Genomic DNA, 15423 nt, shown 5'->3' on the forward strand with positions numbered 1-15423 from the left:
TAGGTTACCACAGTGCATTAGGTAGAGCTCCCTGTGTTATAAAGTATGTTACCATCAGTTGTAAAACAGACCCAGGGATTTTTAGGGCAGGGAAAATACTCTGTGTGATACTATATTGATGGATATATGTCCATTATACATTTGTCTAAACCCACACAATGTACAACACCAAGAGTGAACCCTAGTGTAAACTATGGACTTTGAGTGATTATGACGTATCAATATAAGTTCATCAACTGTAACAAATGGACCATGGGATGTTGATAATGAGGGAGGCTATGCCTGTGCAGGGGCAGGGAATATATGGAGAAATCTCTGTACCCTCCTCTCAGTTTTGCTGTGAAACTAAAACTGCTCTAAAAACATAGTTTTAATTAAACAACGACACACCAGACCCAATGGAGTTGGAGACCAAAGTGATTGAGGAAACAGAAGAAATTCCAGGCAATGTGTGAGGGCCTGTGAATTGTTAGTGTGGCAACGACCTGCATCTTTGAGTGTTTGCTCTAGTTAAGTGGTAGGTTTGGAGAAGGCAGAGAGTTCTAGAGTTGGAGTTTTGACAGTTGAGTCCAGTGGAAGGCAAATGGGGATTAGAGATGAGGATACTGGAAGGAGAGGGGCAAAAATAATGGGGTCTAAGGGACCAGGAGAAAGCAGAAAAGAGCTGATATAAAGAGGACAGAGAGGTTCAGGGACTTTGAATTCTACTTAAAGAACAGTGTGTGATAGGTAGCCTCTAAGATGATCCCCAGTGATCCTACCTCCTGGGTAATCTCTGCCCTTGTGTAATCTCCTCCCTTTGAGTGTGGGCTGCACCTAATAGAATATGGCAAGTGATGGGATGTTACTTTTTTTTTTTTTTGGCTGCGTTGGGTCTCTGTTGCTGTAAGTTGCGGCGAGCGGGGACTCAAGTGGGGGTTACTCTTCATTGCGGGGCGGGGGCTTGTCATTGCGGTGGCTTCTCTTGTTGCGGAGCACGGGCTCTAGGCACGTGGGCTTCAGTAGTTGTGGCTCGTGGGCTCTAGAGCGCAGGCTCAGTAGTTGTGGCACATGGGCTTAGTTCCTCTGCAACATGTGGGATCTTCCCAGACCAGGGCTCGAACCTGTGTCCCCTGCATTGGCAGGTGGATTCTTAACGACTGCGCCACCAGGGAAGTCCTGGGATGTTACTTCTGAGATTAGGTTCAAAAAGACTCGTGCTTGTCCTCTCGCTCTCTTACTCACTTGTTCTGATGCAAACCAGTTACCACGCTGTGTGCCCTACGGGGAGACCCACATGGCAGGGAACTGAGGTCCTGAATCCTGCCAATGACTGCCTGAGTGATCTGAAACGCAGATCCTCCCTTAGTCAGATGGGACCTTCAGATGAGACAAAAGCTCCCATTGATTACAGGCTTGATTACAGCCTTGTGAGGGAACTTGAAGCTAAGACCTGCCTAGATTCCTGACAAAAACTGTGAGATAATAAATGCTCATTGTTTTAATACTTAAGTTTTGGGGTAAATTGTTATACAGCAATAGATAACTAATACAAGGTGTAAGAAGTAACAGTGAGAAGGGAGAAAGGACAGCAATTATGATCAGAGAAAGGGGTGTTTGAGTTTACAGTTTCAGCTGTGGAGCTGTTGTAATGCTTCATCTGTCCCAAAGAGGGTAGCTGAAGGGGTGCAGAGGTCAAATTCACTGAAGATGAGGTCAAGGCCAGGGTATTGGATAAGTCAGGCACATAAAGGTTAAAGTCACTCAGGATCACTGGGTGGAGAAGAGTGTGCACCAGGTGTCAATTTCAATGAATGACAAAGTGGCATTTGGGGCAGAGAAGACAACAACCCCAGTGAAGAGGAGAGTACTATAATCAGGTGGGATGAGCCACCACAGAGATTTTTTTTTTTTTTGAAGAGGATGGCAAATTAATGGTATGGAAGGGGCAATAGGCGTCTAGGAAGATGCTCACCCCAAAACTTGCCTCTGGGAAAAGTGAAGTGTGGGAGAATAACCGCTTCTCAAAAGAGCTACAGGGGAAACTGTCGTCAGTGTAGGACCAAGTTTCAAGATTAAGATTAAATGGCATGAAAGTAAGATCCTTGGCTCCTCATAGTGGGCACTCGACGAATATTAGTTGTCTCTCAACATTCACATGTCTTTGCTCTGCGCCTCCCTACCCCGCCATCACTTTATTCGAAAGAGACTAGGGCTAGGTGAAGGGATGGCGTCGGGCGGTTGGAGGAGGCGTGGCTCTTCACGCTACGTCAACGGAGAGAGTGTTAGCAAGGTTCTCCGCAACTTCACTGGCGCACAAGACATATCACCCCGTAAGAGAGATGTATTCTTTCCACCAAAAAACATTAATCGAGCGCCTAACAAGTGCTAGTCACCGACGACTCAAATGCGAGCGAGATACACTCCCGATTACAGGGAGGGCGCGCGGCCACGTTCGGTGTCAAGGCCAACATCGGTAGGTTTCACGGCGTTCAGACTTTTCCAAGTACTTCCCACACTTTCAGCTGAGGTAAAATGTCGGAAGTCGGTGTGCACCAGTACTGATATCCCTCTAGGATTCGGCCTCGTTGGCTCGGGAGTCCCAGTCCGCTCTCCCCAACCCTGGTGCGCCCTCCTGTAAAGCGGGCTTCCACGTGGGCTCCCCAGGGGCCCGCGGGGCGGGGCGTAATGGGCGGGGCCAAGCCGGAGGGCGAGGCTGACCCCGCCCTTGGGGCTCCCATGGCCCACCGCGCCCCGCGGCCAGATGCTGACGTGTCCTTTCCTTTCCACTACACCTCCCGACACTACCTACTACCGCTGCCCCGGAAGTCCCGCCCCATACTTAGCCCATCACCGCAAATCAGCTCTTTCAGCGCTTCCTGAAGCTCTCCACCGGTTTGGGGAGCAAGGGGCGGGGTTCCGCGAGCAGGGTGCCTATTGGCTTGGGGTCCGGCGGGCTCTGGGCTCTAATTGGCCGGAGAGCAGTGGCGCTCTGGCACGCTTGCGCGGCGAGTAGAACGTGTAGCGGCGGCGGAGATCGCGTCTCTTTTGCTGGCGGTCCCGCTGCTGCTCCTCTGAGCACCCGGCGTGTCCGTCCCGTCCATCGCCCACAGCCGGTCGCCCGCCTGCTCCTCTCCGCGGCGGCCTCTCACCAACACCGACACCCACACTGACACCTCCAAGCCGGCCCACCGTCTTACTCGCTGGTTTTCCATCGCTACACATGGCCTCCTCCGCGCAGAGCGGCGGCTCCTCCGGGGGACCCGTGGTCCCCACCGTGCAGCGGGGCATCGTCAAGATGGTGAGAGCGGGGACCGGGACACCGATCCCACTGGCCACCACCGTGCGGGAGTCTGGCGCTGGCTCCTTCCCCTGCCGCCAGCCTGCATGGTCTCCCAGATCCTCTTTCCTCTGCCCCTTTCCTCACTTTTCACCCGTTCTCGGAATCCCCTCCCTAGACGCAAACCGACACGGACTCCTCTGGGTGCCTTGCCTCCCGGACACCCTGGCATTAGGGGTCACAGTGATTTCCGTGATCGCGGCACTCAGTTTCCTGGCTGTTTACCAGGACAGACAGATTAGTGATTGGTTAACGGGGATAATTTGTTGGTAGCTGTCCTCTGTCCATTTTAGCATATGCTGAGTAGTTTGCAGTTTTTCAAGATCCTGACGTCCGCTCTTCCATGGAACTCTTGGAGTACTTGGTCTTCTTGAAGCTTTTATATTTTCACCCACGCTCAGTTACTTACGCCAAGTTTTCTCGCGCTCTGGCCCTCATTTCCCGTCTTTTTCCCTCCACCTCTTGTGTCAAGTTTGTAGTCCTGAGAGCTCCTCATATTTGTGCTCCCCCTCTTTTTGACTCTTAAGATGTTAGACCGGTAGGAATCTTAGCGATCATTATTGTTCCCTCACTACAGATGAGACTAGTTTGAAGAGGGCAAGTGACTTGCCTAAGGTCACCTCGTGGTTTGGATTGGAGCCAGGACCAGAGCCCAAGTGTTCTGATTCCCAGCTCACTGCTGTAACACCGTAGATTCTGCCTGATTATATATCCCCTTACTTCCTACATCCTTGAATGGTGAATTTAAACCCTGCAAGTTTCATTAAAAAATATTTACCCCCGGCTCCATGATAATTTTGTAGTATAAATTCTCTTAATCAGTTGTCCCCTCTATTGGCCTCCCCCCAACGCTCCCTAATATTGGAACCTGACACTTCTTGGTTGTTACTAGAATTTCTGGTTGTGATGACCACAGACTTCCAGATTGCATTTCAGACTGCAATTCTGACTTTTCTGTCAGGAAATATTCTTTATGAGATTTTGTCCCAAAGCTCTGCAGTGGTTTACAGTTGTAGAAAGTTTAAAATACATTCTGTTTTCTTGGCTCATTGTCTTTCACAGGATTAAAGTATTCTTCAGCTTGTGTGTATGAATTAGATTTCAAGATTTTTTTTTTCCCACCGATGCTCATGTATTCATTTCTTAGGCAGTATGCTGCCGCCAGCTGAGATTCTTAGGATTTTCAATATTGCTTTCCCCGTTTATTTATACATAAACGGAGAGTCAGAATTTATCAGAAACTGAAAGAGAAGGGAATTTCCAAGGTCCACATATTTTTACCTCTTTGAAATACTGGCTTGACCTATGAAAGGATTATCCTGAAGTGGCTCCTCTTAAATTAGCTTTTTCATTTGCACTGATCTTTCCCTTCACCATAGGAACAGAGCAGTGCTTGGCGGTCTGGTAGTGGAGTTGGCAGCACTGAGTGAATCTTTCTGAGTTTTTTCCTTTGCTAAGGCTTGAATTTTTCTTAAAGGCCCCTCTTATTTGTGGGGTGGGAGTGGAAGGAGGCTGAACATATTTTTGCTTCTACAAATGCTGGAGGTTTCCAGGGCATCTGGATTCTATGGGGTGATGACGCCTGCCCACAGATTACTCCCGAGGATACTGAATATCAACAATCACTTGTTTATTAAGGCTCATGTCTTGAGCTGAGTATTCTGTTTGTATTATCTCATTTATAATACCTAACAAGTAGATAGGATCATTGGCTACATTTTACCGATATGTAATCTGAGGTTTAGAAAGAGTAGTTTACCCCAGGACAGATACTTTTTAATTGGTAATGAGAGGCAGAGCTGGGACTTGAACCCAGGCCTGTCTGCTAAAGCACAGCCTCTTGAACATCATAGTACAGTGCCTCTGACTCCAGGGCATGACGTTAGCAGAGGGCAGGGCCGGTGATGCATGGCCGCAAAATTGCAGGAAAGTGAAGCTGACTGTAATTGAGCGAAGGAAAGATTAGATGTTACTCCTGTCTTGTCCAGGAGCTGCTGTTATGCTAAGTGACTTTATTTGGTGCTTATGGTCCTTACGTGCAAAGGAGTGTGGTGTGGAAGACACGTTAGGATTGGACGGAGGCTTTGAAGATTGAGTGGTAGAGTCACCTATACTGCTGTTTTTCTGTGACCAAGCTGCAAGAGGTGGGTGGGTGAGTTCCAGGCAGGGATTAGGTGAGGGATGCTGGGTGAACTGCAGAGCAACAGGCAGATTTGTGCCAGGCTTCGAAGCCTGTCTGGAATGAAAAATCGACCCCTGGCCAATTGCTCTGTGTGAAGTTCTTCTGCTAAGCAAAGTTGTATTTTCCTGGAGAGTAATCGTTTCCAGTGGTACCAGGAACTGCTTCGTAAGAACTGCAAGGGAAGATGGGGCTCTATGACAGAGGAAAGTGAGGAGGAAATAGTTTGATGAATAGGAAAATAGTGGCCACTGCTTTGCTTGTCTTTGGGTTGAGGGGCAGAAACTGACTAACCAGAGGCGGGCCTTTCAGGCTGAGATTTGTCTGGACTCAGGCTGAGCTGAAGGTCTGAAGGTCTAGGGTTGAGGTTTGCTGCAGTGAAGAGGAGTACTCACCCTTCCTCTTTTTTGCCAAAGAACCATGGAAAGGCCATGGAAAGTGCAAGTTTCTTCTGGTCTCTGCCTTGCTGTCCTAGCAAGTCCTGCATTCCTTCTTTTAAGGTTGAAGAAGAAAGAACTGAGAATGAAGTTGTAAAAAATTTTTGCATTTGCCCAGTTTTTTAAAATGACGGTAGAGGCTACGTCTGCTATTGAGAGTGGGAGCCAAGGGACAGAGCTGGTTCTGGAACGTGTTGAAGGAGGAAGTCGGCAGTAAGTTGACACAAGCGTTGTGGGGCCCTTCTGTTACTGAGAAGGCAGTGAGAATGATGGAAAAACCGAAGGTGGATTTGTATATTTTTTGAGTTGGGATAAGACTGGCAATTGTGTGGGCAGACAAGATAGGACCTGGGAAAGTAAATGTCTCTGTCAAATCAGATATTTTCTCAAAACCCTAGAGGATTCTATCTCTGGGTTTCTTGAGTAAATACTAGACTTTCTTTAGCTGCATCAGAATATTGTCAGCACATGTTAAATAGAGGTTGGGAGAAGTCTTGGGGTACTGAGTATAAAATTCAGTCACCCCACTTAGCAGCTACTTAGAGATGGCTATTTTCGCTGGTTTTGCTGACCCCATTTACTTCTGTCATGGGGATAGAGCCCTTTTCGAAGTCTTCACGCTAACCCTCCTATCTTATGTCTGCATGTCTTTTCAAGCAGGAGCACATAGCAGGATAAATCCGCCGCAGTTCTTGAATCTTCTGTGCTTATCAGAAGCAGCCATGGAAGCAGCATATCTTATTCTGCTTATGGTGTGGAAGACCAAATCTCAATTCCCATTTCACCCCGCCCCATTTAAAAGGGGAAAAGGATCCCTCTGCCAGTCTTTGGTTTTATGCTGAGAACCAGGATTCTCCCTCGATGCCTAAGCCTTGGGACACCTAAAGGAGGAAATGACCACAATTTCCTCCTTCGACAGGAATTGTGCTGCCAGGTTGTTGTGAAGCGAGATGTAAGCTTCCTGGTGAGTAGCTTAGTGGAAATTTCTCCAGTGTACAAGCTTGTAGGAAATGCTGCCTATAATTTAGATCATTATAGCTAAGTGTTTCCTATGTTTCTGAGCTAAGAAGTATGTGTCTTTCCAGAGTGTAGTAGGGATAGAGTAGTAGTCTACTGATCTGTTCCTTCCTACGTGCACTTAGCTCATGCAGACTGTGAAAGAAAAACACCTTTGCTAAGCTACTTAAAACACTCTTATTCTACTATTCAAAGGGACAAAGTAGCCGAATAACAATATTTTAGTAGGGCCATTTGCAAAGAAGTGGGTGGAATAGGATGGAAGGCTTTTCCCTCTAGTCTTAAAATTGCCCACTTCCCAGCAGGTGAGCATGGTAGCTTTCAATCAAAATTGTAAGTAAAGGAGCACTAAGTTTTTGCTATGTCTTAAAGGCTTTCTGTCGTTTTTCCTGTATGAAGAGGAAGCATCCTTCTGGCTCTAGTCGTGCTAACAGTGGCTGCTGCCATGTACTAACTAATGATGTAGAATGATGAGCAATCATATTTCCTTTCTTGAACGAATTTTATTGATCATCTGTGTCAAGCACTGTCTGGGTATTAGAGAAACAGTGGTAAAAAAGTAAATCAGATTCTTGCCCTTACGGGTTCATGGAGGAGATAGACCATCAACAAGTAAACAAGAAGATGATAGTGTAAGATAGCGATTTCCGGTAGGGGAATGGGACAGAGCGGTTGGGAGGAAGGGAGGGGTGGCTCCTTTAGGTAGGAAAGGCTTCCCTCGGCTGAGATCGGATAGACATCAAAGAACCAGCCACAGGGGAAGAGTTCCCGGCAGAGGGAACCGCAAGTGCAAAGGTCCTAGGGTCTCCATTGGTGCTTATTTTCAGAATTTTTATAGCAGCTCTTAAGTGTCTTCAAGTTCATTGTTTCACATAAATGGTATGGGTTTAACCTGAGCTATTAATATATGTGTTTTACGGTGATAAAAGGTGGAAAGGCAGCAGAGGTGATGCTTGTTCTGGTATCCTGGTGAGATCAGTAGCAGACATTAAGTCTACTGAATAAATATAACTGATGAGAGATTGATTAAAAAAAATACTTGCTCTTGGTCATATTCACGTTTCTTACAGGGCCAAGACTAAGGTTGGTTTTTTTTTTTTTTTAAGATTTATTTATTTATTTGGGTCTTAGTTGTGACATGCAGGATCTTCGTTGCGGCACGTGGGATCTTTAGTTGTGGCATGCGGGATCTAGTTCCCTGACCAGGGATGGAACCCTGCAATGCCCCCTGTGTTGGGAGTGCGGAGTCTTAACCGCTGGACCACCAGGGAAGTCCCAAGACTAAGGTTTTCTGACTTCCTGTCAGCCAATCCTGTATATTCCCAAGGTACCCACCTCTCAGTGGACGGGCCCCGGATGAGACGATAAACGCCAAGAGCAGGCTTAGCAGGAGTCACAGAGCAGCTAGAACCTGTCAGTGTTCATGCTCCTGACATCATTTTTTTACTGCCTGGAATGTAGCTCTGGCCTCTGGCAACACTTTTAACCTAGCAAGCTTTAGGTTAACAGTGATGGTGAAAAGCAAAGTAGCATGCTTCAGAGCTCAAACTAACGGTCAGGAGAGAAGAGCTCGTGAGCAGTGTGGCTGTTTAACAGGAGTGGGGACTCCTGAGGCCGGGTGGTGATCAGCGCTGGTAATAACGAGGCAAGTGTTTTGGCGCCTCTGTGCCCCAGTTTACTTGGGGAGTGAAATTTGGGAAATAAGTGAACATTTTAGTTTTCATCGGTAAGTTCAGAAGAGAAAATTGGCCAGGTTTTTGAATCCCGGTAAGAAGCTTCTAAGGCCGGTTGGGATACTTACTTATCAGCATGGGCTAGCAGTCCAGCTGACATGTATGGTTCTAGCAGGGTGTTCAGTAGATATCCTTTGGAATCTGGTCTTTGAATTTATTTTGTTTCATTTTTTCAAGGGAGAGCATAGCTAAATATTGTAGGAAATTTTTTGCCTTATCGGGGACAAGGAATGAAGTAGAGGGATTCAACTCTTACTGGGCTTAGGTAGCTTTTCCTCTTATTTCTTGTTTGGAGATGGATACCCACCCAGGTCCCCCCACCGCCCCGCCCCGGTTTCTGTTGCTAATTCCTCTCTTGGGAGACTGACGTATGCTTTTTGTTCTTACAGCGGAAATTGATGCAGAATCACAGGTTGTGAACATTTGATGCAGATGGAGTGTTGTGGGGATTCACTTACTTTCAGTGAGACTCAATATGATAAATTAACATCACGTTTTTCTCACTTAGCTCTAATGTTTAGGAAAAAAAACCCCAGTGATTTCAGTTGGCATTTTTTAAAAATTAGGAAGTTAAGCAACTTACAGGGAAAATAAACTTAATGAAAATTTAGGTGACACTTTCAGATGTCATTTTTGAGATGTTCAGTCTCTGATATAAACTGGGCTTGGCATATTTTCTCCATTTACATGCTTATGACGGAGACTTTAAGGCACCATCTCCTCTCTCTTTATTCCTTAACACAGTTTGAGGTGCTTTGCGTTCGCTTTACGTGGGAAGTAGTCTGCTCGGGATGGTCTTGTAACACCAACCTCATGTGTAATAGGGGGAATTGAGGAGATTTGGGGAACTGTGCTTCAAGTTAATAAATCCAATGCATTAACATTGTCCCTGGGAAGCAACCTGGAAAAGAAGAGAGATCATGGACCTGGGATTATGGGGACACAGGTTCTAGGCCAGCTGCTGCTGTTCTGCAGCTGTGTGCTGTGGGGTAAGGTAGTCTGCCTCTCAGGCTCTTTTCTTTTCTCTTAAATGAAGTGGTTGGACTCATCGTCTCTAAGCTCCTTATAGCCCCCAAAGGCTGCAAATGTATAAGAAAGAAGCACTGTATTACATGTTTTTTAGGCATGAATCAAAGCTGAGAAATCTTATGCCTTCTGGTAGTCTTCACTTTGAATTGCTGCTTATCCTGCAGGAGACATATTTTCTGTTCCCATTGCTTGTTTTTTGTTCTGTTTTGAGAAGGTAGATTAGTTGAAATACGGTTTTCTAGTGTGGAAGACCAGAGTTAGAATTTGAATTAGACTAAGTGATCAGACACTGGAGCGGCTGGAGGGTGGATAGAATTGAGCCATGAAGATTCCTGGCTTCAGCGGTGGTGTCGGGATAGACTAGTGGGAGTGGTTGCTTGGGACCCAGAGGAACATGGTACCAGTGGGTTTTTTTTATGCAGTCTCACCTCTGCTTCCGAACACCCAGCCATTCTCCTGGGGCAGCAGGTCTAGACCTGCGAAGGGTGGGGATGAGGAGGACAGTCAGGGAACCTGTAGCGCATGGGGAGAGTTTATTCTGGTCCTGCTCTTGTTGTGGGAGTCTGGCGGGAGCATGGGGCTTGGTTGGGTTCTGAGCTCTGGTTTTCACACTCTGAGGCCAAAGCCTCTTCCTTTAGATCATTCTCATTGTCTTGCAGATCTTTCCCACTTCCATTTCATGTGCAAGTATAGGAATCATCTTAATCTATTCTTGGTAGTTCCTCACATGGTTTCTTCAGTTTATTTTTTATTGTAAGCTTTCTTACATCCTTTCTGGGAGTAGATTTAGAGAGAGAGAAGGAGGCCAGTGATTTTCTAAACAGGTCGTTGCCTCAGGACCACCTAGAAGGCTGTTCTGAGGCACTGGATTAGAATCTCTGCAAGTGTGGCTTGGGAATCCGTATTTTATTCTTTTTTTCCCGCTGCACCGTGCGCCACGCGGATCTTAGTTCCCTGACCAGGGATCGAACCTGTGCCCCCTGCAGTGGAAGTGTGGAGTCCTAACCACCGGACGAGCGGGGAATTCCCGGGAATCCGTATTTTAAAAAAGCCACTCCTAAGTGATTCTGAAAGAGTCCGTTTGGGATTCATCCAGGGGCTGGCATTTGAGACCCACTGATCTTGTTTAACTTCTGTGCTGTATGTAGTTGAAGGGGCAGGACATAAATGACAAAAGAAGTGTATGTTTTTGGGGCCAGTGCCTCTGAATTTTATACGAGAGGGGATAGTAGCTTCTTTTTTTCTTTTTAGCACTTGTCTTGATGGCTCCCAGGACACTTCGCATTGCTTTTAATCTGTAGCTCAATATTGGGCTGACGTCCTCAGGGGTCCATTTACAGTGACTCCGAGAGCCTATTCCTAGGTCATAACTGACAGCTGAGGAGTTGTTTTATATGCCTGACTTAGGCCATATGCTCATTTTAACACTCATTTGCCACTTTTCCTTCTATTTGCATAGATTCCCCAGATCTTCCTATAATTTGGCACCCATAACTTGGCACGTTATTACTATGGAAGTCTTTAGTGTCATCTACAAACATGAAGATTCTCTGCTCCTCACTTTCTGCTCTTAGAATCCTGCAGAACCACACATGTGGGCTTTTTGGTTTCTCTATTTATATCCATCCTCTTTCTTGTTTATAAGCCCTGTTCTTAACAAGAACAACACCAGTAAAACCCAAAATGATAATGACCTCTTTGGTGGTCTTAGTCTTTACTTTTTATTTTTTTAATTTATTTTTGGCTGCGTTGGGTCTTTGTTGCTGCGCGCGAGCTTTCTCTAGCTGCGGTGAGCAGGGGCTGCTCGTCGTTGCGGTGCGCGGGCTTCTCATTGCCGTGGCTTCTCTTGTTGAGGAGCACGGGCTCTAGATGCAAAGGCTTCAGTAGTTGTGGCACGTGGCCTCAGTAGTTGTGGCTCGTGGGCTCTAGAGCGCAGGCTCAGTAGTTGTGGTGCACAGGCTTAGTTGCTCCACGGCATGCGGGATCTTCCCGGACCAGGGCTCGAACCCGTGTCCCCTGCCTTGACAGGCGGATTCTTAACCACTGCGCCAACAGGGAAGCCCAGTCTTTACTTTCTATTCCACTAGCTTGTCTAATATGTAAATAAAACTTCCTTGTAATTCTCAAGTCTTTGAGGTCCTTATGATTAAGGGTCACATTTGCAGTTCCTTGGTGGCCTTTCCTTCTTTTGACCAGCCGTTTTCTAGTTCATCCCTGAAGTACTTCCACATGCTCAGGTGAATGCCATCCAGTGTTAGTAATTTCATAATTATTGATATTTAAATTTTCAACGTCATGCTTGTTCCTAAGACTTCAAACAGTATAGAAGTATGTAAGGTTAAATGCAAAAATCTCTCTCTGCCCTCCTTATGAGTTTTCTACCATTCATTCTCATTCCCTTAAGTAAATGTTCTTCCCACAGTTTTTTCATGCAGATATATACACCCTCCCTTTTTAAACAAACAAACAAACAAACAGAAATGAGGTCGTAATGAGTCCTGTAACTTTCTTTTTTAAATTAATTGTCATAACTATCTTTCTATGTCATAATTATACGTCTATCTCATTCTTTAATGTTTGAGGAGTATTCCATAATTTGGGTGTGTTTGCTTATCCACTTTTTTCCTGTTGATATATCAACATCCTTTGATACATCTTCGTGTTCTTGTGTCGGCATTTCCCTAAGATAGATTCCTAGAAGTGCACTTAATGTTTCTGGTAGTTGTAGGGGGCGTTTTACTTAGAATTCACCTCTATATCCTACGAGGATCATCTTAGATTAGATTTAGGGCAAAATACAGCTTATCCTCTCCTTAACGCTCATTAATCCTTTCACGGTTGGTAGTCTATTTCCCCAGTCAGTATCCTTGAAAACCACTATCTTTTCAGTGGAGGGCAGGGCTCAGCTCCTGGGGATCATTAAATCACTACTCTTTAATTGCTTGAAGGCCCCCAGATGTTTTGAGGTCTTGAACTTAAAGGAGAGTAGACTCTTAGAGCTTTAGCCTTATCTGCTCTCTCTGGGTTCTAGAGAGCTCCCTGGCTAAGAAAGGGTGCAACTGCCTACCTATGGATGACAGGAGGAGGTCAGAGGCAAGGTCCTGTGAGAGGCCTGACTTTTCTTTCCTACAGTCTGGTACATAGCTCTTCCTCATTTTTCTTCTTGGATTAGCAGGTGGGGTGGTAGTGGTGGTGAGCCTGACCACATCCTGCACGGGGAAAGCCGGCCATTTTTAGAGTTGTTCGGAGAGGCCGAACCAGGGGAGTCTTGTCTGCAGCCTTTCGGTCCAGCTCGTCTCAACCCTGCTGATGGTTTACCTCCAGTTTCCGGGGCTTCAGGTGTGTGTGTGCCCCTCCCATATTTTTAGCATATTGGAACACTGCCTCTACTTTTATTTAGTTTGAAAATCTTTGGGGCAATCAGCTATTTTAAAAATTGAAATATTATTTTAAAAGAAAATGATTTCACCATTGAAAATGGGAAACCAGTATTCCTTCCTGGTTACTACTTACTAGAAAGTACCTTTAGAAAAACCCCACAGTGAAAACTAAACAGCGAGTGTTATTAAACTCTAGCTAGGTACAGCGTTTCACAGCGGGCTCTGAAGGAAGTGTGTGACAAGTGGTAGAGATGTGCTGAAGACTTCCTGCCGCCAAACTGAAACTTCATTTAATAGAAAGGATTGAAAGAGAATTGAAAAGGGGACAAGAGACAGTTCTTATTTATGTATAAATATTAAATGCTGGTACATACATACGGGGATCATATACCACCTAAACCAGTTTTTCTTGGTTTGTTTTTTAAACAAGCCCACACTTTGGGAAACAGACACATAAGTTGTGTCTTGAGGCAGAACCGAACTGATTTTCTGGGATGGCTGTGGCCCACGTCATTAGCTTCACTGGCTATTAGCCACAATACCTTGGGCAAGTGACTTTACCCTTTACCTTCCCGCTTTGCCTGTAAACAGGCATAATAACAGTGCTCACCTCATGGGGTTGTTGCTGATAACATGAGTGAGAGAAAGCGGTGTTCTGACCATTGGCTGATGTCAGTAGTCCAGCACTTTCCGGATCTGTCCCCAGCTCAGATGGGACTGGAATTGGAACCAGCTGGGGCAAAATGAAAGGAAGAAGGGCACCTGGCAAGTTTTGTGATGTTAAGGCGGTTCAATTTGAAGGACTGGCTTTAATTTTGAGATTATATTCTTACCAGTATTATTATTTTTTGGCTAAAATGTCCTTTACTGTATAAATAACGTGATGGCCTTTGTTTTCTTTCATGTCCTCAGTACAAATAAAAAATGTATAACATGTCAGTCCTTAATTTTTGGAAGTGGGGGAAACTCTACTGGTCTGGAATCTTTAAAAGTCTGGGAAGCCCTGGCTTAGCAGAAACTGTGCACTGGCAAACGTGTAACCTTCTGAGCTTTGGAGGTATTCATTTAACTGTTAGGAAAGATTAAACAAATTTAGGTAACACGTGGAAAAGGGCAGTTGTATGTGTGAATACTAGCTGTGGTTCAGCGGCACAGGTGAGGCTAATCAGGCAAAAATATGATGGGCAAAGTTTTGGTTTCCTTTGACTCCTGCCCCATCCTCCCAGGAACCCCCTAGCCTCTGGTGCTTTAGGACTGGGCTACATTTCGTCTCCACCCCCAAAGGATCAAAACTTGAAGTTGATGTATTTAGAAAAAATTTTCCACTACAAAGTAAAACATTTTCTGTTTTCTTTGCCCCGAGGTGGACTAGTTTGTTTGGGCATTTTCTGGTCCCCTTTTGGAGACTGGCAGAGAGGAACAATGTGTAGGACCAGCATAAATTGGTTATCTGCAAGGAACAGCCCCTTACCTGGCCTCCCATCTTTGTACAACAGGGCAACTTACATCCCAGTTTGCCCAGGGCTGTTGTCTTGGCACGATTATCAGTAACACCCTGTTCTCACTCTCAAAGTGTTCTGATTTGAGTGATAAAATGTATGTTTAATGGGTTTAGTAAGAAGAGTCAAGTCTGGGAGAAAGGGTGTGGGCTGGCATAGTTCAACAGAGGCCAAAATAAACAGAAGGTAGATGGTTTTTTAAGTGGCTGCTAGGATGGCCTGGGGCGGGGTGGAAGGTCTCCAGGCTTTCATGGAGCACAGGCAGCCCAGGCTTGAGACCAGGCTGTGCACCTGATTCTGGGTAAAGCTTTGGGCTGATGAGATTTTAGGTGTCCCTCTCATTAAAACGCTGTTAAATAGAGGCAGGTAACCTTGTTTTATGGTGGAAGGGGGACCTCGTGTAGTTAAATACTGAAGGTTTTCTTGGAGAATGGATGGGTTGGAAAAATCAGATGTGATATTTTCAGATCAGTTTCTCTGTTTTAAACATCTCTTCTGGGGAGACGGTGAAAGTGACAGGTCTTGACAGAGGCAGAGGAATGAAACGGATGAGATAAAAGGCAGCAGAAATGGGTAGGTCCAGGTGGGAATGCTCAGATGTTCGTGAAAGCAGCTGTGAGCAATCTGCTGTCGATGTGCAAGTTGAAGGAAACTTGCCTAAAGTGAGGAAGGCCTGCTGGAAGTTTGTGGTAGAGAAAGGAGAGAAGCGAGACATTTAAGTCTGTGTTTCCAGTCTCTGGAACGTGATGTTAGTGAACTTTTAAACTTTATGAATTCTGTTCCAGGAGAGGGAGGATGCATTGTTTTATATACAGCCTTTAATACCAGGG

At 45.7% G+C, this 15423-nt stretch overlaps 1 protein-coding gene across 1 annotated transcript in view; it reads left to right on the forward strand.

Moving 5' to 3' along the window:
- The first annotated feature begins 2981 nt into the window (after positions 1-2981).
- Positions 2982-15423, forward strand: part of SND1 (staphylococcal nuclease and tudor domain containing 1) — a 421659-nt gene continuing 409217 nt past the window's right edge. Inside the window, exon 1 of the mRNA XM_082472295.1 lies at positions 2982-3280. Coding sequence (XP_082328421.1) covers positions 3203-3280 — 78 coding nt within the window. The 5' untranslated portion in view covers positions 2982-3202. The remainder of the gene's footprint in view (positions 3281-15423) is intronic.

This window comes from Balaenoptera physalus, assembly GCF_965194825.1.
Source record: "Balaenoptera physalus genome assembly, chromosome: 8".
Lineage (NCBI taxonomy): Eukaryota > Metazoa > Chordata > Mammalia > Artiodactyla > Balaenopteridae > Balaenoptera > Balaenoptera physalus.